The 26,867-nt window shown below is 38.5% G+C and overlaps 1 protein-coding gene across 6 annotated transcripts in view; it reads right to left on the bottom strand.

Moving 5' to 3' along the window:
• The window catches only part of DMD (dystrophin), a 2,476,968-nt gene that overhangs the window by 319,539 nt on the left and 2,130,562 nt on the right, over nt 1-26,867 (bottom strand). For all 6 annotated transcript variants that reach the window (XM_059910880.1, XM_059910875.1, XM_059910877.1 and 3 more), the window contains one exon: nt 20,864-21,010. In XM_059910880.1, coding sequence (XP_059766863.1) covers nt 20,864-21,010 — 147 coding nt within the window. The remainder of the gene's footprint in view (nt 1-20,863; nt 21,011-26,867) is intronic.

Raw genomic sequence — 26,867 nt, forward strand, 5'->3', positions numbered from 1 at the left:
CTTGTACCTTATTCCTTTTCTGCCTTGAATATTGTTGTCTGAGGATATGTTGCTTGGTGCAGTGGGAAACCGTCTTGGAATCATGGGAAGAAAGACAAGAGACTCCCAGAGAAGCTGAATTGCGGTCCTACTATAGCTCAGCTGCTGAATTAAACAGCCCCAGAGCTGATGACCTTTGGGCTGCTGGCTAGGTTAGGCCAGCGGCTCACAAAGTGTGGTTCCTGATTGCAGTAGTATCAGCATCACCTGGGAACTTAACTAGAAATGCAGACTCTCAGACCCTATTTACTCCAAACCTACTGAGTCAGAAACCCCGTGTGAAGCCCATCAGCCTGTAGCTTAATAAGCCCTCCAAGTGATTCTGATGCATGCTAAAGTTTGGGAACCACTGTATTAGATTATCCGATGTCTCTATTTAAGATAGCATTTTCAAAACTTGCCAGGTACCCTTGGGGTTCATGTTTAAAACATAAATTCCCAAACCTATTGAATCAGATTTGCCAGGGGGCTTGGGAATTAGCAATGTAATCAAGAGCCCCTGGTGATTCTTGTGGCCAGAAAAGTTTGGGAAAAACAAATATAAGGCTCTTTAAGTCGGGCATTCTGTTATTGACTGCTGAAAGCATTCTAACCATCACACCATCTGCAATCCCCTGTGCTCCAGACCACATAGGTAAATAGACACTAGTTCTTGCCTTGGTGAGTATATTGTGAAGTCCTAGTTTGGAGAGCCTTTAAGTGAGGTTTACATTTCTGGGATGTTGGTTTCTACCTATCTATCTAGGGCCGCGTCAGGTCTTCATTGCTGCGTGCTGGCTTTCTCTAGCTGCAATGAGCGGGGGCTACTCTTCGTTGCGGTGCGTAGGCCTCTCATTGCAGTGGCTTCTCTTGTTGCGGAGCACGGGCTCTAGGCACGTGGGCTCAGTAGTTGTGCCTCACAGGCTCTAGAGGGCAGGCTCAGTAGTTGTGGCGCACGGGCTTAGTTGCTCCATGGCATGTGGGATCTTCCCGGACCAGGGCTCGAACCCGTGTCCCCTGCATTGGCAGGCGGATTCTCAACCACTGCGCCACCAGGGAAGCCCCTGAGATGTTGGTTTCTTAACTGTCAACTTGAATTCCTGATCTTTTATATTCAGAACCTGTTCACTCTGACTCCCCACCGCAGCTCCCGTCTGAATTCCTAACCTCTTATACATTTTTGACCCCTGCTATCTGGTGGCCCCATCAACCCCACCAGGATTTCAGAACCCCTCTTAAGTAATTACAGGAGTAATCATGCATTCCTTAACTCTTAGACTACATTCTCAGAGGCCAGATTCCTACCTGCTGAACTTGAACCTGCTGATGCCCAGGAGACTGGGTTGAAAGCAGGAGCAATTAGTCTGTTACAAACTAAACATATACTTTCAAAGTCTGAAAACAAATTCTGCTCAACCAAAAAGAAATAATCTAGAACTCTAAAATATTTAACATTAAATGGTCTGGAATCATCAATGTTCTTTCAGGTTGAACGAATATTTTGCATTAAAAACTTTGTCCCTTGTTTACCTGGGCCAAATAAGCTAAAAAAGGTAAAAATCATGTTAGTGTAACAGAGTTTCCTTATGAGTGACAAATGTGAAAAGTCAAAAGGAGGTTTGAAGAAAATGTTTAATGATGTCTCCTTTCTCCTAATTACATACACTTCATTTACTTCGATTTTACTTGTTTCGCCTCTGCTACACTTCCCTACCTATACATCCCACACCTCATTCATTCCAGACTCTAACAACCTTAGGTTATTTCAGATTTCCCTGAACCTCTAAACCTTTGCTTATGCTGTCCTGTCTTCCTAGAAAAGTCTTACATTTTTTTCTCTACCTTTTGAAACCCTACTCATTGTTCAAGTCTAAGCTCAAATATCATCCCTGGGGCAAAATTAATAGCTAACTGTCTCCATGTTAATATCACTTCTTTTCACCTCAAATCTCTAGCAGAGCCCTTATGGTACTGTTTGTAGTTCATCATTCTTGAAGGGGGCATGTGTCATGAACATCTTTGTGCCTACTGCCAAAGAGTCTGTCCAGCATAATGTAGTCACTTAAAAAATACTGAACTGAATTTCACGTAAAACTGATTTTTGGATACAAGCATTAACCAAATAGTGACTTAATTTACTTGTTTATTTTTCAGGTTTTATATAATTCATTGCAAGTAAGAGGCAATGAATAATGTTTGGTTTTTGCTATGTGGTGGAGGTTCCAGCTTGAGTGGCATTGGTCCCAGCTTGCCTGAGAAATTCAGGTAAGTGTGGCAAATTCATGGGATGGGGACTTATGGGAACTGAGAGAAAGCTAAAGTTGTAATCAGTTCTGGAGTTACATATCCAGAAGTGTATTATAGTCATATTGGTGGCTCTCCAGATATCTGTTGCAGGGAGACCAGGAGGTCTCTTGGGAGAAGGACTAAGGAAAGAATATATTATAAACTAGGTACTTCACTCAGTAGGAGTGTCATGTTTTGAGAATGTCATGGTGTGTGCCACTTGGATTCATCCTCTGGTTCAGTCATGTCTGAGTCCTATGGCTGCAAATTAGGATGATCTGAAAGACCATGTGCCGGATGGAATGCTTTCTGCTGCAGGTAATAGAAAACCTAGCACAAAATGGCTTGAATAGGAGTGCAGAGGCAAGAGCAGAGGACTGGGTAACTCAGAAGCACAATGGCATTATTAGGACTCAGGTTCTTCCCATCTTTCCACTCTGCCATCCTTAGGTGAACTCACCACACACTCACGAAAAGCTACTCGAGTTCTGGTTCATTCATTCATTCATTCGTTCATACAGCAAATATTTACCATGCTAAGAACGGTTCTTAGGTGCCTTGGATACAGTAGCAAACAAAACAGACAAGATCCCTGGCTTCTTGAAGCTTGCTTTCTCATGGTGGGAGACAGACAATTAAAAAAAGCATACTAAATATGTTAATTCTGCAGTATATTATGAATGTTATGGGAAGAAGAAAAACAGGCCAGCTATTCCTATTGCTGAGAACCATACCACCCTAGAACTTAGTGGCTTTAAACAAACATTTATCACTATCTGCTCAGCTGGGTGTTTTTTGTTTGGGGTCTTTCATGTGTTTGCAGTCAGATGGCAGCTGGAACAGGAGTCATCTGAAGGCTCGACTGAGATGGATGTCCCAGGCAGTTTTTTTGCTCACATCTGGCGCCTCACATGGGATGGCTCCAACGGCTGGGGGCTGGCCAAGCATTTCTGTCTTTTCATGTAGCTTCTCCCTGTGGCTAGCTTAGAGCTCCTCACAGCACAGTGACTTTATGGTAGTCAGACTTCTTTTATAGCAGCTCAGTTCCCCCAGAGTGAGTATTCCAAGTGACCAAGATAGAAGCTGCAAGCCTTCTTCTGATCTAGGCTTGGATCTTGCCATGTCACTTGTGCCTTTGATTTGTAATACAAGGCCAGCCCAGATTCAGTGTGGGAGGGGACTATACAAGGTATACTGGAGGCATGGTTCATGGTGGTGGTGGGGGGGGGACATCTTTGTAGAAGAACTACCATGACAGGGTAAGGGGGATTGAATTGAGATGACTGGGAAGGGGGACGTAGGGCAGGTTGCTGCTTAAATAGGGTAGTTAATTTTCAAGGAGGTTTCTTTAAGAAGCTGAGATTTGAGCAAGACTGGAAGAAAGTGACAGAGTTACTCACTTAGGTATCTGGGGGAAGAGCATTCCAGGTACAGGGAAGAAGTAGGCACAGCAGCCAAAAGAAAAAGAACATCCATTTAGTTCCCTGGGTGAGGAGAACCTTTCTCAGATGCTCCGCTAGCAGACTTCCCTTTGTATCTTATTGCCAGAGATTGCATTAAATGCCCATGTCTGATGCTTGGCCAGGAGATGGGGAGCAGCAGATCACCATGAAATAGCTCAGTACTGTCATTATTCATTCCCTGGGGCTGAGGCCTTCCTGTGTGAGCATGGTCATCTGGAGGAGGGTAGATCCTGAAGAAGCCAGGTCTCTGCCAGCAAGGGAGAAGGGTGTACGTGTATAGAATAGAGGGAGTAGGTTTGGGGAAATGGAAATAATAGTGTCTCCACCACACCCTGGAGATTAAACAATACTCCTTTGGGGCCTAACTGAGGACAACTTGTCCCACCTTCCTAGGGATAGATCCTAACTACCAACAGAGAACTCTCATGCTTGCTATAGGAGCAGAAAAGGCTGGAAAGGAAGCTGCAGTGACCAGGATCAGTATCTAATTTGCCCAGCAGGAAAGGGGCCACTACCCATGGAGAAGAAGAGGGTTTAAGAGTACACTCAGCAGACAGGCAGCAGGTAACATTCAGGAAGAGGAAAGGTAACTCTGAAAGGAAAATTCTATGTATTGCACAGAAATATACTGAGATACATGATGGATAATGGACTTAATGCAAAGAGGCTAACGTTAGAATTCCCAAGTGTAGCACCATAGCTCTAGCTCCGTGGATAACTTTATTGCCCCTAAAGTTTAAGTGTCTGAAGAGAAAACTATGCCTGAGAACTGGGGGTCCTGACTTGTTTGAAGCAATTCAAAATCTTTTTATATTTCCTAAGTGCCATGTATAGAGTGATCCACCCAAATGTGAGTTTTCTATGTTACAAAAAGAAAGTACATTAAGAGGCAATTCAGTAAATATTTACTGATGGAAACAGAAGTGCATATTTAGAAAGACTAAGTCAAACTGAGATAATAAAGAAATGTAAGCTATAATTCAGAGGAAAGGCACGCCAAAAGCAGAGGGAAAAATCTGAAGTTCACGACTGTGCTCTCATACCTTCTTTTTCTTGCTAGTATAGGCAGCTGTTGTTAGACATTATCAATATTACATTAACCTGGAAATCTGTTCAGTTTTAACAAGGAGATGCAGACATGCTGCATCAGTTGAATGTAAGACAAATTAAAACAATTTTATTGCAAATATAAAAGAGCAAGTGTTACCATAACTAATCTTTGAAAGTACCTTTTCTTTTTAAGGATCAGAATAGTTTTTTCGTCCACACATCTAGAAAGAAGTTCGGTTCAATTTTATTCGACATGTGTTTAATGGGAACCCACTAGATGTGTAATACTATAAAATATCAGTAGATTCTAGAAAAGAAGAGTCCCTCTTTTTACAACGCAGCAGGGCAGAAAGGATTAAATTCTTATAGAGGAAGAACAAATGTATTAGAAAAGATACTGCATAATCAAGTTCAGAAAAGTGAAAAAGTTTAGAAAGGCTTCACAGAAATGAACTGCAGTTCTAATAATAAAACTTACATTTTTATAGTATTTAATAGTTTCTGAAGCACTTTCACAGTCTTTATCGCATTGTTTCACATGGACCTTGCAAGACTGGTGGGATTTGGATAAGTAATTCCTTTTAAAAACGTTTTAGAATATAGAATATTTAAACTGAAGGATGTGTTTTTAAGAATAAAATGAAACGATGTGAGAAGAATATAGAACATGTTTTTGGTTCTGGTTCCATTATTAACTAGCTGGGTGAACTATGACATATCATGTGATGTCTGTAAAATCAAGGGTTGGATTTCTGGACTTCCAGAACTAAAATCCTCTGAACTGATGAGTAGTAACAACTTAAACAGGCCATCTTTCCTCAAATAAGACATGCATGGTAGTACATTGGTCATTAAATGATATAGTATTAAAAATAATTAAACAGAAGCTTTTAAAGAATGATTGCTGAAGTATAAAGAATATTAAAATATTCAGTAATTCAAAGTGGATATTTTTAAAGCAATGAAACACACTGACATATTCAGCTCTTTTAAAAGTAGATTTAGCAGCTGTACTATTGGCCAATTAATGCTTGGAGCACCTTGTGCTTTGGCTTTAGGCCCTGGCCAGATTCTTTAGATATAGACTAAGGCTTGAGGCTTAGCCAACTTGATTGCAAAAGCAAGGCCCTAAATACAACTAGGCAAAGTATGATGGAAACAGTGCAAGGCAATCACTGCTATTGTGAAAGAAAAACAAAGTATGTGCAATGTTGGTAAGTGCCTAATAGCATCTCTGTGTCTGGAGGATTGCCCATCATCAACTAATTACGTGTTTCCCTCCAACATTCTTTGCGTATGATCTCCAAATCAAGGCAAAAAACCCAGTACTTCAAAAGCTATTTTAGGACCCCTGCTTCCGAACAAGATGGAGTAATAAGGACCAAATTTAACCTCTGTCTTGAAATAACCAAAACATGGACAAAATACATGTAACAATGGATTGTAAGACAATGGATATCAGACAAGGAAGCACAGTGACCCCTGAGAGACGGAAAACATAATGAGGTGAGCCCTAGGGTAGTCCCAGATTACTACTTTGAGAGTTTCCAGACCACAGCATGGGGAAGAAGAACCCAGGAGGATCCTGGCAGACTTCCTGAGTTGAAGGGATCGAACTGAGACTCTGAGAAGCCTAGGATAGCTAGAATTCATAGGACAGAAGCCCAGAGAGGAAAGAGCTGCACAGAGAGAGAACCCTAGAGATCTACAGAGGGTCTCCCTCAAGTATTTAGCTAAGTACTGATTAGCACATGTGTGAGGAAACTGTGGGGGGCTGGGGAAAAATCACCAGGAAGGATTAGAAATAACACCATCCAGCACTCATATATGGCAGGGAGCAATGCCTATTTCCTACCAATCATACTGGAGCCCTCAAGATTCAGAGGGCATTGGGTAGAGTACAGAGAATGGTCTTGCCTCAGTAGTGGGGAATAATTAGCCCTAGACTGAGTGTTGACCTAATCCCACTTAATCTTAAAAGACCCCAAAGGATCAAACAGTAGCACACACTTTGGAAAGGGATAAATAGAAATATATTATAGAAAGTTTCTTATATCATATGTGAAGTGGTCTAATTCCACTCAAAGATACACTGTGATAAGTTAAAGATGTATACTGTAAACCCTAAAGCAACCACTAAAACAATAAAACAGTTATAGCTAATATGTCAACATAGGAGATAATGGATTCATTAATTCCAATTAATCTAAACAAAGACAGAAAAAGAGGAACAAAGACAGAAAAAGAGGAACAAGCAAAGAACCAATGGGATGAAGCAAAAATAAGTAGCTTGATGATAGGTTTACACCTAACTATGTCAATAATCACATTAAATACAAACGGTTTAAATATTCCCCATTAAAAGAGATTGTCAGATTGGATTAAAAGAAAGCAAAATCCAATTATACGCTGCCTAGAAGAAATGCACATTAAATATAAAGATACAAATAGGCAAAAAGCAAACAAATGAAAAAAAGTTACACCATGCCAGCACTCATAACAAGAAAGCTGGAAGTTACATCATTAGACATTAGGGAAATGCAAATTAAAACCACAGTGAGATACTACTACGTATCTATTGAAATGGCTAAAATATAAAAGATTGACCATATCAAAATTTAGAGAGAATATGAAAGAACTGTAACTCTCATCCATTGCTGGTGGGAATGTAAAATGGCACAGCTGCTTTGTGTTAACAGGTTAAACACACACCTACCATATAATCTAGCTGTCCCTCTCCTAGGCATTTACTCAAGAGAAATAAAAACATAAGTCCATTTAAAGACTTGTACATGAATGTTCATAGCAGCTTTATTTGTAATAGGCCCAAACTGGAAACAACCCAAAAGTCCACTAAAAGGTGAATGAATAAATAAACTGGAGTATTTTCATATAATGGAATACTAGTCAGCAACAAACAGGGATAAACTATTGATTCACGTAACAACATGGATGAATCTCAAGATATGTATGGTGACTGAAAGAAATGAGACCAAAAAAGAGCGTATACTGTATATCCTATTTATATCAAACTAGAAAATGAAAGTTCATCCACATTTTCTACAAATTCATTGCAGTGTTATTTATAATAGCCAAGACATGGAGACAACCTAAGTGTCCACTGACAGATGAGTGGATAAAGAAAATGTACAATGAAATCTTGGCATTTGTGACAACACGGATGGACCTTGAGGGCATTACGTGTAAGTGAAATAACTCAGAAAGACGAATGCTGTGTTATCTCACTGATATGTGGAATCTAAAACAAATAAAACAAAACAAAAAAATGAACTCATAGATACAGAGAAAAGATGGGTGGTTTCCACAGGTGGAGGTGGGTGGGTGAAATGGGTGAAGGGCATCAAAAGGTACAAACTTTCAGTTGTAAAATAAATAACTTTACAGGGATGTAATGTACAGCATGACGACGACAGTTAATAATACTGTACTGCAACCTACTAGAGAATGGACTTGAGGATACGGGGAGTGGGAAGGGTAAGCTGGGACAAAGTGAGAGAGTGGCATGGACATATATACACTACCAAATGTAAAATGGATAGCTAGTGGGAAGCAGCCGCATAGCACAGGGAGATCAGCTCGGTGCTTTGTGACCACCTAGAGGGGTGGGATAGGGAGGGTGGGAGGGAGGGAGATGCAAGAGGGAAGAGATATGGGAACATATGTATATGTATAACTGATTCACTGTTATAAAGCAGAAACTGACACACCCTTGTAAAGCAATTATACTCCAACAAAGATGTTAAAAAAAAAGGTTACTGCAAAAAAAACAAAAACAAAAAAAAGAAGTGACCAAAAGAATGTGTATTAAGAGCCTAAGAGCCATATTGTAACGGAAAAGAATCTGAAAAAGAATAGATATATATGTATGTATAACTGAATTACTTTGCTGTGCACTTGTAACTAATGCAACATTGTAAGTCAACTATACTTCAGTTTAAAAAAAAAAAGAATCTCTAGGAGGGAAAGAAAAAGATACAGTTAAAAAAAAAAAAAAAAGAGCCAGATCAAAAGCAGGAGGATGGTGGAAATGTTTCAGGCCGAGGGAGCACAGGCAGGAAGAAGTCTCTAATGGACAAGGAAGCTGGGGGTGTGAGACTGGCCAGGGAGGAAGGGCCTGGACCTCCCCGGGACTTATAAGCAGGGTTAGGGGGTCGAACTTTGTCCTAAGGCAAGGGAAAGCCATTAGAAAGCTTTAAGAGGCAGGGAGGTAATGACAGTCAGATGTGCTCTCTCAGAGACAATTCTGCATAGAACAACGTCTATGCTCTGATGCTGTGTAGGTAAGAAGAAAATGTGTGTGGCGGGGAGGGACGGGGTATGTTACGTAGGCATGTAAATGCATTAACAAGCCTGGAAGGATAACAGGCCAAACTGAGTGGGGAGTGTGTGTGTTTGACAAGGGAAAGCGGGGTGCAGGTAGATGGTCAGGCTAAGAAAAACTTTCAAGGTTTATTCTATACACTTAGGTATTATGTGAGTCTTTAAAAAAACATTCTTATTGGGGTATGGTTTACATACAGTGAAATGCACAAGTTTTATTGTACAGTTTGATGGGTTACGGAAAATATGTAACCTTGTAACTCCTATCAAGATATAGAATATTTCCATCATCCCAGAAAGTTCTCTCATGCCCATTCCTGGTCGTCTTTCCTTGTACCTTCCAGGGACAACTACCATTCTGATTTATTTCACCATAGATTAGTTTTGCCTGTTCTAGAACTTCTTGTAAATGGTACCATAGAGTATCTATTTTTTGGGGTCCAGCTTATTTGCACAACACGTTTTTGGTATTCATCCATGTTGTTACACACATTCATAGTTTGCTCTTTTTAATTCCTTCCATCACCTAGTAGTAATGGATTATATGAATATACCAAATAGGTTTATTCACTCACCTATTCATGGATTGGGTTGTTTCCGGTTTGAGGCTATTGTGAATAAGGCTTCCATGAACATTTTTGCACACACACACACAAAAATACTGTATTGCATATTTGGAAGATGCTAAAAGAGTTTATTTTAGAAGTTCTCATCACAAGAAAAAAGATTTTGTAACTAGGTATGGTGATGAATGTTAACTAGACAAATTGTGGTGATCATTTCACAATAGATACAAATATCAAATCATTGCGTCATACACTTGAAATGAGTATAATTATATGTCAATTATACCTAAAAAAATTATACCTAAATTAAAATAAAGCGGGGAGAGGAAGAAAAGCTATTTTATCTCATATTCCTCCAAAGGTAATATTAAGTATATTCCATGTCATCAGAGCAGACAGATCATTAATTGTTGATAAGGGTCTAAGATATGAGTAAACCATGTTCACCACAGAGTAAAGGATGCACATTTAATTTTTGATCAATTATTTTTCTTTTTGGAATTTTTGAAAATTATTTAAGCATTGGTAAACTTTATACATCCACAGATCTAGACATGAATACTGTTTCTTCAGAAATAATAGTTTTGTTTCCTAATATACCCCCTGTGGTATAGTTTCCCACTTATTTTAGTTTTCAACAACATTTCTGCTTAATTTCATGCTTTCAGCGATTCAAGAACTATTTATTGAATGCCTACTATGTAAAAGATACTGCCAAGTATCAGTAGATATGGTAGTTAGGGCCCCTGCTGCCTTCACGGAGCTGACATTCAAAGTGGTGCAGATAAACTTTTAATAAACAAACACATAGCTATAGATTTTCGTTAAGTGCCACGAAGCAAGCAAACAGGATGCTGTCTGTGATAGAGAATGATAGGAAATTCCCTTTTGATGTGACTTAATTATATATTAACTCTGCAGTCCACTACTTCAAATGATTTCTAGTTATTAAATTTACATACTGGAATTTTACTACTCTGTTTGTTAGTCCCAAGCTTCAGGCTTTTATTTAGAATAAAAGCTACAGATGAATAGAAAAGTCACTTAGCTAACCTGTCTTCATCCTTTAGGTTTCAGTTGGAAGGCCACTTTCTCTGCATCTTCTCTCATAACACTTACCACAATTTGTAATTATTATATGGGAATTTTTAAACTGTCTGTCTTCCCAAGAAACTATAACCCCCATTAGGGCAGAGAGTGCTTAGTGTTTCCATGACTGCATCCCTACTATATAGCACAGAGTCTGGCAGAGGGTAGGGACCAGAAAAATTTTTATTAAATGGAAAATATTGACTGAATGAAGGAGTATTTCTGCACACTTCAGGAAGATTTTGATGATTAATTCCTGCTGGTTCTACAGATGAGATTCTCCTTTTGAATCTGTGAATGATTCAGACTCGGTTCTAAACAGGCTATTCCTGAGAGTGTGGTCTGAGATTCATATACTCATCCTACTTTAAATCTGCATTTCCTAAACTCTTAATGCAGGTGATCCCTGACACATGAGTAAATGTAAGGAGAAAGTTATACTTTTTGCTTAAAGGTTTGAACTGTAAACGAAGAGGACATACTGTCATGTGTATCTAACTTTATAGCAAAGAACTGGTACTGTATAGTCAGTCGTTCTGACAGACTCCACAGCCAGGCTGCCTGGGTTCAAACCCTGGCTCTCATTTACCAGCTGTGTGACCTCAGGCCAGCCATCTAACCTTTTAGTTTCTCATTCTCCTCATCTGTAAAACGAGGATAAAAATAATATCTACCTCAAAGGGTGACTGTGAGGCTTAAAAGCATGAATACAGTACACGTAAACATGCTTAGAATAGTGAATGGCAGGCAGTAAATGCTAGATAAGTGCTCGTTATTAATTTCAGCAGTGCATAATACTCACTAAAAACAATTCTTCTCGAATTTATCTTGTGCGACTTCATTGGCCCAAAAAGTATGGCCCTGTATAAAAAAACTCTGTATTTCTAATACTTTCTTAATTTATCATATTTTCCAACCACAGCTCTACCTCTGAAATGAATGAATATATTAACTGAAGGGAGAACTTATATCATAAGGATCATTATTTTAAGGACATTATAGAATTTGTAAGAATAAAGAAATATTAAGACAACCTACAGTAACTTAAGATTCCCTTTGTGGTACTGACCTTTAAAAATAGCATTTGTGAATTTCATAAGCTGGTTTCCAGTCCTACTCACAGAGTTGGCTTTAACATCCAGCTTTTCATTTGGTCTGAAAGCGGGTTATTTCTAGAGGAATGCGGAGGGAAGGAGAAGAGGTGGAGTCTTTCTGGTGGAAATGTGAGAACAGCAGCTCTTTGAATGTTGTGCATGACGTAGCCTGGGAAATGTGAGCAGCTGCTGGCGGAGTGTTTCACACGCAGCGGGAGAGTGGGAAAAGCAAAGAAGCAAACCACCAGGGCAAACAAATGCAGAAGAATGGGTGGGGCGGGGTCAGGCTGCAGTGAAGGAGGGAGGTCAGGCTGGAGGGAGAAGGACACTTAGAAGAATAAAGAATAAAGCAGTGAGAATTCTGAGGAAAGGGCAAATGTCAGTTGCACACTAAGGGAGAAGGAAAAGGGGCATTAAGGCAATTTTAAGTACTCATAATTATATGCGTATTTCTGAAAAGAAATCAGAGAGATCAAGAGGCTAAAAGAAATACATACATACATAAAACTGCTGTTTAAACACATTTAACAGGAACACATTACATCTTTAAAAACAATAATAAAACTATTATATGTATTGCCACAGTAGCTGGCTTCAGAACTAGCAAAAAGTGTTCCCGATGAAAACAAATCAGAAAGAAAGTAGTACAGAAAGATCAAGCATTCAGGTAACCAAACTCATACTTCATAATGATTTTGGTTCACTTTATAAAATCTCTAAGAAAAATTAATATGCCTTTCATTCTAACTCATAAACATATCTTTGACTCCTACTGGCTTCACTCTCATTTTGTACCTCATAAATTTTTTTTGGTCACACTCCCTACATCATTCGTTTTTCTCCCTGTAATCCCACACATCCTGATGCCTTTAAAAAAATAATAATAAAGTATGCCCTTGAAAACTAGATTCTTCTTCTTTGAGGTGAGGAGGTTGGACTCTGGAACATCTGATCTACGTTACTTTCAAGGGTACCTGGGCAACTTCAGTATCATTCCTCTTGAATAAAGTACAATTAGCTGTAAAAACATTGTAAACCACAATGACTGAGGAAAACGTCCATAAGCTTGACAGTGCACTTTAACCTAAGTGTGTTCTAAGGGCTGTAACTAGCCTGGACATTTAGATGTACACATTCCTTTAAATCTTTAAAGGGACTTGTTCACTTCTGTTTTGTTTTGTTTTTTAAACAGAGATGAGGTTCAGCATAAATGATTGTTCTCTCTTTACTGAAAAGATGTTTTCCTAGAACTCAATTGTCCCTTTTTTCATGGGTCATTCTATTCCTAATGTCAACAAATCCTTCTGTGACCCAACCTTTTCTAAAACAAACACATTCTTCTTTCCTTTGTTCTTTTCATTTCCTTTACCTTCAACTTTAAAAAACTCCTGCCAAAGGGCACATCAAACTCGATGTTATAGTTGAAATCTTTTTACAAGAGCTACCTACAGTTGAGAATGTGTTCGAATAATTTTTCCTACAATATTTTTGGATAGTGGCTTTCAGTCTTTTCAAGCCTGTGGATCCCATATTAACTTTCCAAGACTTAGAGGATCCCCACATAATAAAAGTATTACTTAGTATCTGTTAATTGTGAAAAAGTGACCGACCGATAAAAATCTGTATGAGTTTAGTAACCACAGCTGCAGTTACTTATTTATGAAAAATACTGGTATATGGGCAAGACAATTTTGTATTCTAGCTACAGACAATGCTTCATGCAAAAATATATTTCTACACCTCTCCGTAAAACTCTGTGACCCACAGTTTGGGAACGATCAACAGCATCTCCTGGGAGCTTGACAGAAATGCAGAATCACAGACTTCAGCCAATACCTACTGAGTCTTGGGGGGTATTTTAACAAGCTCTGCAGGTGACTCTTATCCATGCTAGGTTTTGAGATTTACCTTCTAGACCAGTACTATCCAACAGAAATATAAGGAGAGCTGCATACGCTATTTTAAATTTTCTAGTAGACATATTGAAAAAGTAAAAAAGAAACACTGTCGGTTGTTTTACTTGAAGCTACAGGCTCACTTGGTTCATTTTCAAGAGAAATGTCTAACTTCAAATAATCAAAAAAAGAGAAATGGGTGAGATTAATTATAATGATATATTTTACTTAACCAAATACATCAAAATATTATCACCTCAACATATAATCAATACAAAAATATTAATGAGATGGTTTACATTCCTTTTTTTTTGGTACTAAGTCTTTGAAACCTGATGTGTATATTACACTTACAACACACTTCAATTTGGACTGGCTACATTCAAGGGCTCAGTATCTACATCTAGATCATGTGTCTTGAAATATAGTAACTATAAATTCATATTTACATTATGTTTATTATATTTATCCATATTTACATTTTGGATTTATAGTTATAAATTCATATGGTGTTACTAGGAATCTACTAAAAGTTCCCTTCACCCTCTTCTTTCTGCCTCAAAGACAAGTGCTTGGGTCTCCACCTTCTTGTAGCACAGTAACACTCCTCTGATACAGAATTTTCTGCATGACATTATGCTTATTTTCCGCAGTCTAACTCTAAAGTTCTCAAAGTGTCTTGCAGAAGTCATATATATAACTTTTAACCTTTTAACCTTTTAAACCCAGCTGTACACAGCAAGTGTTTAATGCAGAATAATGGTTCTCAGAGTGTGGGCCCTGGACCAGCAGCGGCCTCACTTGGGAGCTTGTTAGAAATGCAGAATCTCAGGCCCCATCCCAGACCTACTGAATCAGAAACTCTGCAAGTGGGGCCCACACACAGTGTGATCATACAGTGATCTGTGTTTTAATAAGTCTTCCAAGTGATTCTGAGGTTCACTAACATTTGAGAACCACTGATGCAGGAAAACATTTCCTCTGAGAATGGCCACAGACTTATAGTCTTCTGAGTTCTGTGATCTAACCACAAGCAGAATCATTTTTGGCCTTATTAAAGAAAAAGTCAAGGAAGGGCATGCTAAGGAGACATTGGCAGAACCAACCCTCAGCAAAACGGAGGTGAAGAAAGTTGGCTGTCCTCTCCTCGCCCTCAGTTGGTGATGGGTCCACATTACTTGTAGGAGCAGACTGCCCAGATCACCTACACTTCCTGCCTAGAAGGGACCCCATAAACCACAACGTAAAATGATTAGCCCAAGATCCTTAAAAAAAAAAAAAAAAAGAACATAAGGAAAATGTTCAAAATCCATCAACACATTTAAAGGATCAAATCATGTACTCAATGATGATAAGGACAAACATACATACATATTGGGTTGGCCAAAAAGTTCGCTTGGGTTGTTCTGTACAATGTTACGAAAACCCGAACGAACTTTTTGGCCAACTGATAGATAGCTAGAAGCCTGCTTCAAAAACCTATCTCACCCAAGTAAAGAACAGAAACTTCTCCGTTGGAACTTTTAATTTTTTTCAATTAAAAATCTTGTTTAGTTTTTTTAAAAAAAATGAAGCCACGCAAATATTTCTGTTGGCCAGCTAAATATGATTCCATGTCCTTCCACGAATCTTGCTAATCTTATTACATAGACCAAACTCCCAGTCAGAAATTATTGAAGAATTTGTAAACCAGAGATCTGAAAAGGTACTACTTTTATAGTATTAGTGTCTCAATAGCTCATATATATATACACACACACACATATATATACACACATAGATATATATATTTGTTTATAAGATGGAGAAAGGGAGGGAGGCTGGGCCATTATGGAAGTAATGAAAGAAAATTCATCTATAAAACTTTGCTTAAGGGCTTCCCTGGTGGCGCAGTGGTTAAGAATCCGCCCGCCAACGCAGGGGACATGGGTTTGAGCCTTGGTCTGGGAAGATCCCACATGCCGCGCAGCAACTAAGCCAGGGCACTACAACTACTGAGCCTGTGCTCTAGAGCCCGTAAGCCACAACTATTGAGCCTGTGCGCCACAACTACTGAAGCCTACGCGCCTAGAGCCCGTGCTCTGCAACAAGAGAAGCCACCGCAATGAGAAGCCTGTGCACTGCAACGAAGAGTAGCCCCCACTCGCCACAACTAGAGAAAGCCTGCGCGCAGCAACGAAGACTCAACGCAGCCAAAAATAAATAAATAAATTTATAAAAACAAACAAACAAACAAACAAACTTTGCTTAAGATGGCGTAAGCAGTGAAGGGAGTTTTGGTCACTGTGTCCTTGGACCAGATAGGACAATTACAATGTCTGCTTGCTACATAGTAGATGCTTAATCAGTGCCGACTGAATGAAAGAAGGAAAGAATGAAAGAAGGAATGGAGTATATAGAAGATGAGGATCTACATCCCTGTGACAGAAAGTTACCACAGAGATGTGACGATGGAGTATATAACTGCCCGCATGACCTTGGAAGAATCTTAGGAAACCTTTAAAAACGCATAATTCATGATGCTGTCCTTAAACATATTTAAAGAATGTCATGCATGGAAATGTCTTCATATTTACTACTTCTCAAGTGATTACATTTCATACATCCTACAGTCAACGAAGCATTTACGTTTTATATTAAAGTGTATTTGCAGCTTCTGTTGCTATTCATGGGTTTACTCATGATGCAGAGAAATGGGTAGCACATTCCCTAGTAGTACTTCCCTATAGGACTTGTGTTTGGTGACTAAAGAGCACAACTATGGCACTAAAAGTGTGTGCAATGCTTCAAAATTAGAAAGGTTTATCATCAGTTTTTCTTCCCATTTGGTTTCAATACCCATTTCTACTGGATCAGGTATTAACATTGGTTCCACTTTGAGAGCTAATTCATTAAAATCACTTTTGGTTGATTTTAGTACAATTGCTGAGTTATAAAGACAATGAGGAATATAATGCTGTATAATTTTATATTTGAAACGACAGGTGTGATTTTAAGGGGTACAGTGAACTGGGCTCATTAATCCACTGGTTTGTAAAGGAAGCTTTCAAAGTTGATATCCCTGAGAATTGTTTAAAAAAGAAGTGAAGCATGAAAAAAAAGTGAAGTATTGTGTTGCCCAAAATGGCTTTAAAGTATGACTCTGTTAAGCCCAAACTTAATAGGACTGTGAGAAGAGGCAACAAAAAGGGTAGGGAGTTGCAGTTCACAACTGATTCAGATCGTGACCGACACCTAAAAGCTGTGTGACTGTCATTGTGTCACTTATCGTCTCTGTAAGTCTCAGTTTCCTTACTTGTACAAGGGAACAGTGATACTATGTAATCATAACACATAATCATAATGTTTTGAGGATTAAGTGAGGTAATGTACATGAAAACTCTTTGTAACTACAAGGAATGATGGTTTCCTTTGTCAAAAACACATTGTCCGATGGTCTCACAGAAACATCCACACCAACGTGTCTACTCTGAGGGAGAAAATAGGATTTTATTCCCACAGAGAGTTTCAAATGGCCAAATCAATGTCTCTATACTTCTATTCGTGGATTCAATATAAATCCAGAACTCTCCATACATTCTATTTCTATGTACAGATACTCTGTGACTGGGTCTTACACTGCTATTGATGTCCATATCTATGTGGTTTATGTGTTCCTATCATTTTGAGAGATATTACACACAGCTAAAAAACCAGCATGCCTTTCTTAAGGAAAAAGTAATGGATCATGTAACTAAACCCTGGATATTCTGATATCAAGTAGACATAGCCTGGTAGTATGTCACTCTACTTCTTCTGTTACACTATTTGCTCAAATGTAAGACTCTTTTTCTTAGGCTTATATCTGCCTTCCCACTACCCCAAGTCTCCATTCTTGGTTTTTCTTTGTCTTATCAGACACAGAAGCAAAGATGAACTCACACTTTTGTCATGATTTTAGTTAACTGACATAGCGCTGTAAGTGAATGAGTTCTTTATTTTCATAGAAATATGATGTCATAATAATGGTGGGCTCACACTCCCCTCCACAGAAGCTGGGTAATGCTTTAGTCTCACATACATTCTTCTAAATGTAGAAGGTTCTCAACAGGATGTGTGAGTTGCTCTTCCAGTAATGGGGATAAAGTTGTTTGATATGAGCCTCACTTCTTGCTTTGTTCACTTTCTGAACAAGGACTCACATTTATAATATAGCAGAGTGGTTAGAATGCTGGTCAAAGGAAAAAATGGAATCAACTTGACTCAGTTATGTGCAACCCCAAACCTTGTATTTCTCAGCTTTCTGCTAAAAACACTTTTTAAGCCTATTCTTAAGGTCACGTTCAAAAATAGCGACGTGTGAAATTTGCCACAATAAGAGCATATGCCGCAAACTGAATTATTTAATATGAGAAGGCTGTGTTATATGTGTGTTGGGGATGAGGGGTTGAAAAGTTAGAACTATACTGATAGAAGGAGGAACATAATCCCAACAAGTCACGTTTGTATTATGAAGAGGAAGCAACTCCATTGATTCTAAACTAAATTTTGTCGTATGTGTATCTCCCCCAGATATCCACATACACAATCATAGGATTGAACTGGCTGTGACCTAAGACGAAATGCATTATCTCGTTTTACAAACGAGGAAATAGAAGCTGGGAGACGTCAAATGGCTTTCCCGAGATAACATGGTCAAATAATAGCTGAGCTTCAGCTAGAAGTTAGGTATTCTACTATTCACTCCTACACTCTTTGCACGACATCACACTATCTTCTTTTATGTACTTCCCTATATTTATAACCAAGTCCTTATTCATTTTAAAGAATGGATACAAATTAAGCTATTAATATTTTCTCATACTTTATATTTAAATAACAGTGCAACTCTGATGATCACTTAGCATTGATTTTTTTTAACTTTTCCTATCATAATATTTTTATCTCATTTGTAAATTTACATGCCATTGTCACAGATTTATATCACATTCTGAAAGCAAATGTGGCATTCAGCTCACTAAAAGAAATTTTAAGATAATAGTTCAAGAGTGCTTGAATGGAATGAATGTGTCCTTTGGTTTTCCTTGGACATTTATTACTTTCATTATTTATGTTTAAAATGAGAAACATACTAAGGATGGAACTGATAAGATTTTAATAGTACTTAACCACTATGGAGAAAATACACACAGAAATGCATGCAATCTCTTAAATATATTGTCTTGCTTTAGTCAATGCCACTTATAACCATCTATCATACATGTATTTCAAGACTATCCATCACAACAAAAATTAAATTATATGAGATCTCAAGAGGTCTTGAGTTTGGAACTTGTTTTTATTAAAGATCTAGCAATTCTTTAACAGGACTTTCAGTCACACCCCTAAATGGACTGCCAATAGGAAAAGTAATCTGGTTTATCATTTTTTTTCTTACTGAAACACTGGAAACAAATATTTGTGTTTTTATTTTAGTATACAAATATAAATTATAATATATTCATCTCAATATGTACCCATTATAATAATGTTTACTTAAAGAGTATTGTAATGTACAAAAAGCCCATTTTATAATATTAAGGGAGGGAGTTCCCTGGTGGCGCAGTGGTTGAGAATCCGCCTGCCAACGCAGGGGACATGGGTTCAAGCCCTGGTCCGGGAAGATCCCACATGCCGTGGAGCAACTAAGCCCGTGCGCCACAACCACTGAGCCTGTGCTCTAGAGCCCGCGAGCCACAACTACTGAGCCCACGTGCCACAACTACTGAAGCCTGCGCGCCTAGAGCCCATGCTCCACAACAAGAGAAGCCACTGCAATGAGAAGCCTGCGCACCACAGCAAAGAGTAGCCCCAGCTCACCACAACTAGAGAAAGCCCGAGCGCAGCAACAAAGACCCAATGCAGCCAAAAATAAATAAATGTATATAAAAAAATATTAAGGGAAAATTACAAAATGCAAGATAATATCTGCAATTACAAAACTTAAAAATGATATCTGCAATTTAAAACAGACTGGAAGTAAAATGTAAACATATTATAAGTAGCTGAATCTGGAAAACAAATATTTTTAAACCCAGTTTCCTCTTTCCTCTCTGTCCCCAGAAGCATACTCTGTGCAACTTATGAAACCAGAAAAAGAGAGAAACAATTCCTTAATTCTATGGTCAAACCAGTTTTAAGGTTTGGGGGTATAATGGTGGCCTTCACGCATGGAACATATAGACACACCTATTCCACCATTACATTTTCTGAGTTCTTACTGTGAGCCAGGTACTGTACCAATAACTCTACCTGAATTAGTTCCTTTAATATTACAGCAAGCATGCTGGAGACGAGGAAATGGACAAAGAGGTCAAGTGACTTCAAGTAAGTCTGATTCCAAAACCTGTATGCTATAATAATAACAATTATAACTGCAATAACACCAAGAACTAGAATTCACACAGTGAATGTGGCTAGTACTTTACTAAGCATTTCCCATGTATTTTGACTTACTCGTCCTGATAATAGACAAATGTTTTAGAAACATTTAACATCCCCATTTTCTTCAGATGAAACACTGAGGCACAGATAAGTTAAATAACTTGCCAGAGGTCCCACAGCCAGTAAGTGTGACCTTGAGCACACCTACATTCCCTTTATTTACTATGCAAACCTATGAAAAACTTCGTTGTGTGGGTTTGTGATAGGATGATCTTTCTTTAAAAGATTTAGAATGTGTCTTACCATTGACTCTTATTTAAATTAGGATTCCAAAAGGAAAGATGTTTTAAGAATCCAAGCAATGATAGTACAAAGTAATTGCATGCCAGTAATTTAGTTCTTCCAGCATGATTCAGCGTTATCTTCCATGTTTATTGCAAGATATAGTAAAGTCTAACTCTAAGCCATTAAAAAATGAATATTAATAGGCTTGAAAACATACATATAGGGAATTATTAAATAATACAAAATATCCTACACTCACAAAATATTATCATGAGTATCACATGAAGAAATTATTTTATTGTTCCTTACAAACAAGCTTTATCTGTATATTCTCTTACTGACAGAAGGAACCGCAATGCTTATAATATGCCTACCTGCAGAAGCTTCCATCTGGTGTTCAGGTCTTCCAGAGTGCTGAGGTTATATGGTGACAGCTGAATGCCCAACGTGGTGAGCTGGCGAGCAAGGTCATTGACATGGCTTACATTCTCTTTGAGAGGTGCAATTTCTCCTCGAAGTGCCTGTGTGACATAGTCAAGGGCAAAATGGAAGATAAGAACATTTAAAGCAAAAAAACAGGCACATGGGAACTACAAAGTATCGTATTTTGTTGGAGGTGTCAGCAACATTTGCTCTGTTATAGTGGTATTATGACAATGAACATTTGTTAATGGGTGGATAACTAATATCTATTGAGCACTTCCTAGGTGCCTAATCCTGTGATGAGCTCTGTCCAAACATAATCTGATTTTATTCCTACACAAAAACACTATGAGGTTGGTCGTTAGAGAATTCTCATTTTATACATGAGAAAACAAAATTGCAGAGGTTAAACCTTGCCCAAGGCCCCATGGGTCCAACTTGAGGAACCGGGGTTACATACTCAGGTTTGTCTGCCTCCAAAGTGCATATTCTTAACAATTACATTACTTTTCCAAAGAAATTCTGGATTGGCAAAGTAACAGGAAAAATACAATGCTGCTAGACTCTAAATTCTACTCATCTCACAACCAAAAATGGATGCTTTCTTTTTTAACAGTAAAAGATGTACTCAATCATAAAATATTACATTCCTACTTTGTACCAACTACATAATAAATCAATTCATTTAGAGATTAGGGTATTTCGTCAGATCCTAAGAATGACTTCCAGGTCTCCTGGTATTTTAGTCCTTGTAGTAATGACTGAAGAAGGCTCCCATGGGGCTCCTCAGCTGTCTCTGAAGCACTGCAGCAGGATTCTGTGATGCAATGCATCATGACAATCTGTTGAGCGGAAGAACCCTACGCAGATACGGGGAGGATATTACCATGCATCATATCTACCCTATTGAGATGACGTTTATGGATCTTTAACGTGATGCATGATGTCCCAGTGTTCCAATGAGCAATTTCTAAGGGACGAATTCCCTCACTTCGGAGAACAGCTTGTGTCATGCAATATCTGTGCACAAGGACAGCATCACTTACTTGGCTATACGTGCTGTTTTGACTTGCTTGATCTGGGCAGGTGTTATTTTTGTGGTTCACTTTGTTGATAAAACCATTGTTTACACTGACTTCATCTATAACCTTCCAGTTCCTTCTGACTCCAAATGACAGGAACCAGTATGTACATTCTAAATAAGAATGGCATTATCCTCTCAGATCAAACTGAATATCTCATCACTAAAATGTGGTATCGTATGGCGTATAAGACTCTTATACAGTTCTTAGATAATACAGGACATTGTGGCAATCACTCTGTTGAACTTACAGTTTTTTAAAAAGTGGTCATTAAAAATATTAAAGAATCATGGGTTTCCTTCTGGGAGTGATAAAAATATTCTGGAATTAGACAGCAGTGATGGTGTCACAGCTCTGTGACTATACTATACACCACTGAATTATACACTTTAAAAGGACGGATTTTACGGTATGTGAATTATATATCAAAAAAATAAACAAAGAAAAACAAAAGAAACCGTTCTGACTGAGCACACAGATGCGAAAAAATCATATCAGATGTTTTTATCTTTATTCGATTTCATGTCAGTGGAATGTCATAGGAATCATTCTGAAACTAAGAAAGTTTTTATAGGAATTGATAGTAAATATTATTCCATTTCCTTATAAATAAATACATGGATTAAAAGAATCATAGTACGTGCCCATGGAGAGAGGCAGTTAAACTCCATAAACGTGAATTCGTATCTCTAAAAGGAAATGATCCATAATCACTCTGTTTTGCATAATAGAAAGGTTAGAACACAGATTTCTTAAATGCCATTTGGGGAAACCTGGACAAGAACAACGATTCCAAAAACGGAGCCATTGTCTTCTGGGTAATAACATGCGTTTCTAGTAACCACAAGTAGATATCACATGAGCGGGAACCGTAAGTAGGAACCATCGCAGAGATGGCAGGATTAGCCAGGCAGGCAGAATCTGACAATAGCGCAGACTAACCCTGTACACTAGTCACTGCCTTCACTAGTGAGGCTCTCGGCTGTCGAGTTCAGTATCCATGTCAGTTAAGTCATATCTAGATTTCAGCTCCCCTTGGATTACATAATGCACATGGTTCAAGGGTCTCTTATTAGAGTATTTTGATTTTCACTTTCTTCCCCAAAGGCCTGGACACAGATTTTTAATCTTGCATGAATGTTTTGGAGGATGAAGGAGATTAAAAAATAAGTTCCAGCATTCATGATTAATCACAACACTCAGTCTCCTTTCCCCTCCCTCCCTCCTCCCCACTAGCCCCCACCCCAGCCCACATACACACTCTGTCATGGGATTTTGTGGCTTCTGTTTGTTTTTGTTTTTGTTTTTTTTGGCTTGTATCTACCAATTACAGTAGAAGTTCCCTTAACTGATCTCCACTTAAGACTCATCAGATTAGCCAGGGTCTTCATTTGTCTGGGAAACATACTGACTGGTGCCTCTAACAACCTCTAAATAAGATGTTAGAGATACCTGTCAGTATGCATGGCGTTCAGCTCTCATTAGTTGACTTGTCAATGTGTGTACATTCTCAAACCTGCTTTTGCCAATTAGTACTGCAATTACATAATTTAATGAAAGATTTCCTAAACCAAAGAAATATAAGTCTAAGAAGAAAATAAGTTATTATTTCTATAAAAATAAGGTTAAATATTCTGGAAAATTGCTTTCAAAGAAAAAGAAAAAGAAGTATTACTGAATTGGGTGTGGACAAGACAACTGTAAAAGATTAGGAAAACAACCTGAAAATTTTAGAAAGGTTCTGTATTGAGAATGCTTCCCATGTTTCCCAGTGGGCTCTGTCTGCATTAAGGAAACCTGAACTGGAAATCAAAGCGTCTGTGTTATCAGTGTGATTTATGGAGAGCTCTAATCAGAGAATTTACACTCAAAGAGAAAACCTTCACACAACATTAAGATATTAGTGACTATTTTAACATAGAATAAAATGTTTAAGACATATTTTTTATGATTCCCGAATTTAACTGACTTTTTCAATTAACTGTTAAACTCTAGGTCCTAACTGAGTTGGAATAGAGAGCATCTATTTTAAATTTTGACTACTATGATTTTACTACCACTGCTACTGCTACTACTGTTATTATTAAGGGAGAAAAGCCATATGTTCTGTTTAATCTGAATGCCTAAGTCTCTGTTAAGATAAACGGAAGTTTTGATTAGGGGGAGGTCAGTTGCTAAAGAGAGAATTTGGTGCAGAGGTTCACTTTGGGGCGATAATTGTGATGGGCCTGAGCAGAAAGAAGAACTTTAGCCGGCTAGAAGTCATTGGGAGGGCACTAAGCACATGAGAATGGAGGAAAGGAGATAGCTGATGGTGGAAAAGAGGAAGAGAAAAAGGAGGCAGGAGAGTGTTTAAGTCAGTCTTCACTTTGACATCTGACCTAGGTTCTGGTGGCAGCTCCATACCACCTGAGGACGGCTCACTGCTGTAAGCTGTCAATGCCTAAAAGTGTACATAACAAGAAGCACGGTCCCCTAAACACTGAGTCACAGGACATACTATGCGAAGAGTGAATACAGGTACCGTCTCATTTAAGTGGATGTAACATTACGTTTGACTGTATTTCAAATATTAGCACTTCTAATACTGCTAATTTAGTTGTTAATGCACATAGACATTTACATTTAAATTATTAAACACTAAACATAAAATGTCTAAAAGTATGGCTCACTCTGAACAATATGATGTGCTATTTAAATACTACCAGAATGTCATTAGATTTTATTCTAGTTTGGAAGCAATAAGTGAGAAAACATTCAAGCGAGCCATTATACTCTGGGTTTTCTTTGAATCACTTAAACATCTGGAATATGTTCACCATGAAAGAGCAAACCAAGTCTAATTTTATTATGACTAGTTTCATGCAGGCAGAATTTTCACTTCATTAAATGCTGTCTGATTATAAATATAAAAGTACTGATTTAGAATGATAATAAGTCTAATATGTCAAGTTTTTCTTTTTTATGATGTTTAATTGCTTGTCAGAACTTTGCTTCGATCTTTATGTAAAGATTTGTTCAAATATAGATTCAGAAGCTCAGCCATCAACCACTTTGCAACAAAAGGAAGGAATTGTCTATTAACAAGGGAACATTATTTCTGAGGGAGCAATTTTGACTTGATAGTTAAGGACTATTCTGCAAGGCACAGAAGGTCAATTTGGAGCATTGGAAAAGGTAAGTTGAGGCCCTTTGACTTTGGGGGCCTTCGTGAAGTAGGAAGCAACAGACCTGGCATATAATCAGCGTGCAATGAATATTCATTGAATGAAAACATGAATTAAGGGGAAGTGGGAACATTTGAATTAGTTGTGAGAGAGACTGTGAGAGGGAGGCGACCAAAGAAACGTAGCGAGGTTGCCAAACAGTGTTGAGGGCTCATTTGAGGCTGGAGACCACAATTTTTTAGCAGAACCAATCTCCCCAATCTTCTCTTTCTCCAACAGTGTTCCATGCAAGCATGGAGAAAACAGTTGAACCAAGTTTGGGATTTTGTCAGATGGTTGTGGCACAAATACCTAGGGACAAGAGAGTTTAAATTTTAGCTAGAATGTGATTGCAAAACACAGCTAAACTGGATTCAGAGGGAAGTGAAGCAAGATGAGGCTTGTAGATGGAGAGAAAGTAGAGGGGTCAACGGTGGAGGTTCAGGACAAACCAAGAAAGTCCATAGCAAGATTAGCTGTACAAGCAAGCAAGAAGGAGAGGAGACTCTGGGATGCTTGAATTAGCTCTGCCATTTAGGAGTTTATTTATAAATTGTGTGATGTGATATATATATCACAGTTATATGTACATATATCTGATATATATACACCACTTTATTTATATATTAATGGTGCTCCTGAGAATCTGAAACTCTTCCCTTCTTAACGATATCAAACACTGTTCCTGAAATCTTAACCTACTACTTCATAGAGGTCCTATCTCACTTACTAGGAATTCAAAATTAGTCTGATCTGACAATGAAATGTCATTCTAGGGCTATATACACTGGGCAGAGAAATTTACGTTACAAATACTATCTAAGAAACGAAGTAGGGGCTAACCGCATTTGTCTCTACAATGAAACCTTGCTGAACAAAACTGTGAACCAAAGGCCCGAAAAAAATAGCCTAAAAAGAGTAAGTGTTAGGAGAAGTCCCAGGACGCTTCATGCTGGGTTAGGAGCTGAGGGGGAGGAAATGGAAATCATGTCCTGCAAATCCAGGTCTTTGGTTCTGGTACTGAGGCTTCTACATGTGGCTCAGGGAAGGCGTCACAGAACTCAGTTACCCAGAATTGGGCCGAGGTACAGCCCAGCTATGTTCTGCAGCTTCTGCATTTCTGGATGGGAGTGAATGGCCACCACTGGAACCAAAAGAGTCAAGGACCATATCCTGCTTTGCCCAGAAGCTCAAAGTCCTCCTGGAGCCTCTTAAATAGCTGGGGGGAATGAGCTACTCAAATGTGGTTGGACCAATAACAAAGAAACACAAGAGGAGATGTAGGCAAGGCTTTCCATGAAATGCATCAGGCTTGGAGACTTCCACTGTTATCTCCTATTCTTGACTCTTTACTCTGGTTGGCTTCCCACCTGGTACAGTGCCCAGGATGTAGGTTCAGCTTTTGTCTCAGATACCGACTGCCTTCGGGAAGCAGAGTCTGAGTGCTTTTAAGAGAAGAGGAGTGAGAGAAGCAGGAGGTCAGGGCAGAAAAGCTAAGTAAGGATGTGGTCTCAGGTGGAAAACAGCATCAACCTGGCCCCATAGGAAGCTCTGGCGCACAAATTATACCATAAAATGTCCCACCTTAAGACAAAGAGGTTTGTCCTTTTCTATTCCAATGTCCATCGGTTATTGGCCGCTAGCTTCCCCCTGGCAGTCTTAGAGGA

The sequence above is a fragment of the Balaenoptera ricei genome, chromosome X (genome assembly GCF_028023285.1).
Source record: "Balaenoptera ricei isolate mBalRic1 chromosome X, mBalRic1.hap2, whole genome shotgun sequence".
NCBI lineage: Eukaryota > Metazoa > Chordata > Mammalia > Artiodactyla > Balaenopteridae > Balaenoptera > Balaenoptera ricei.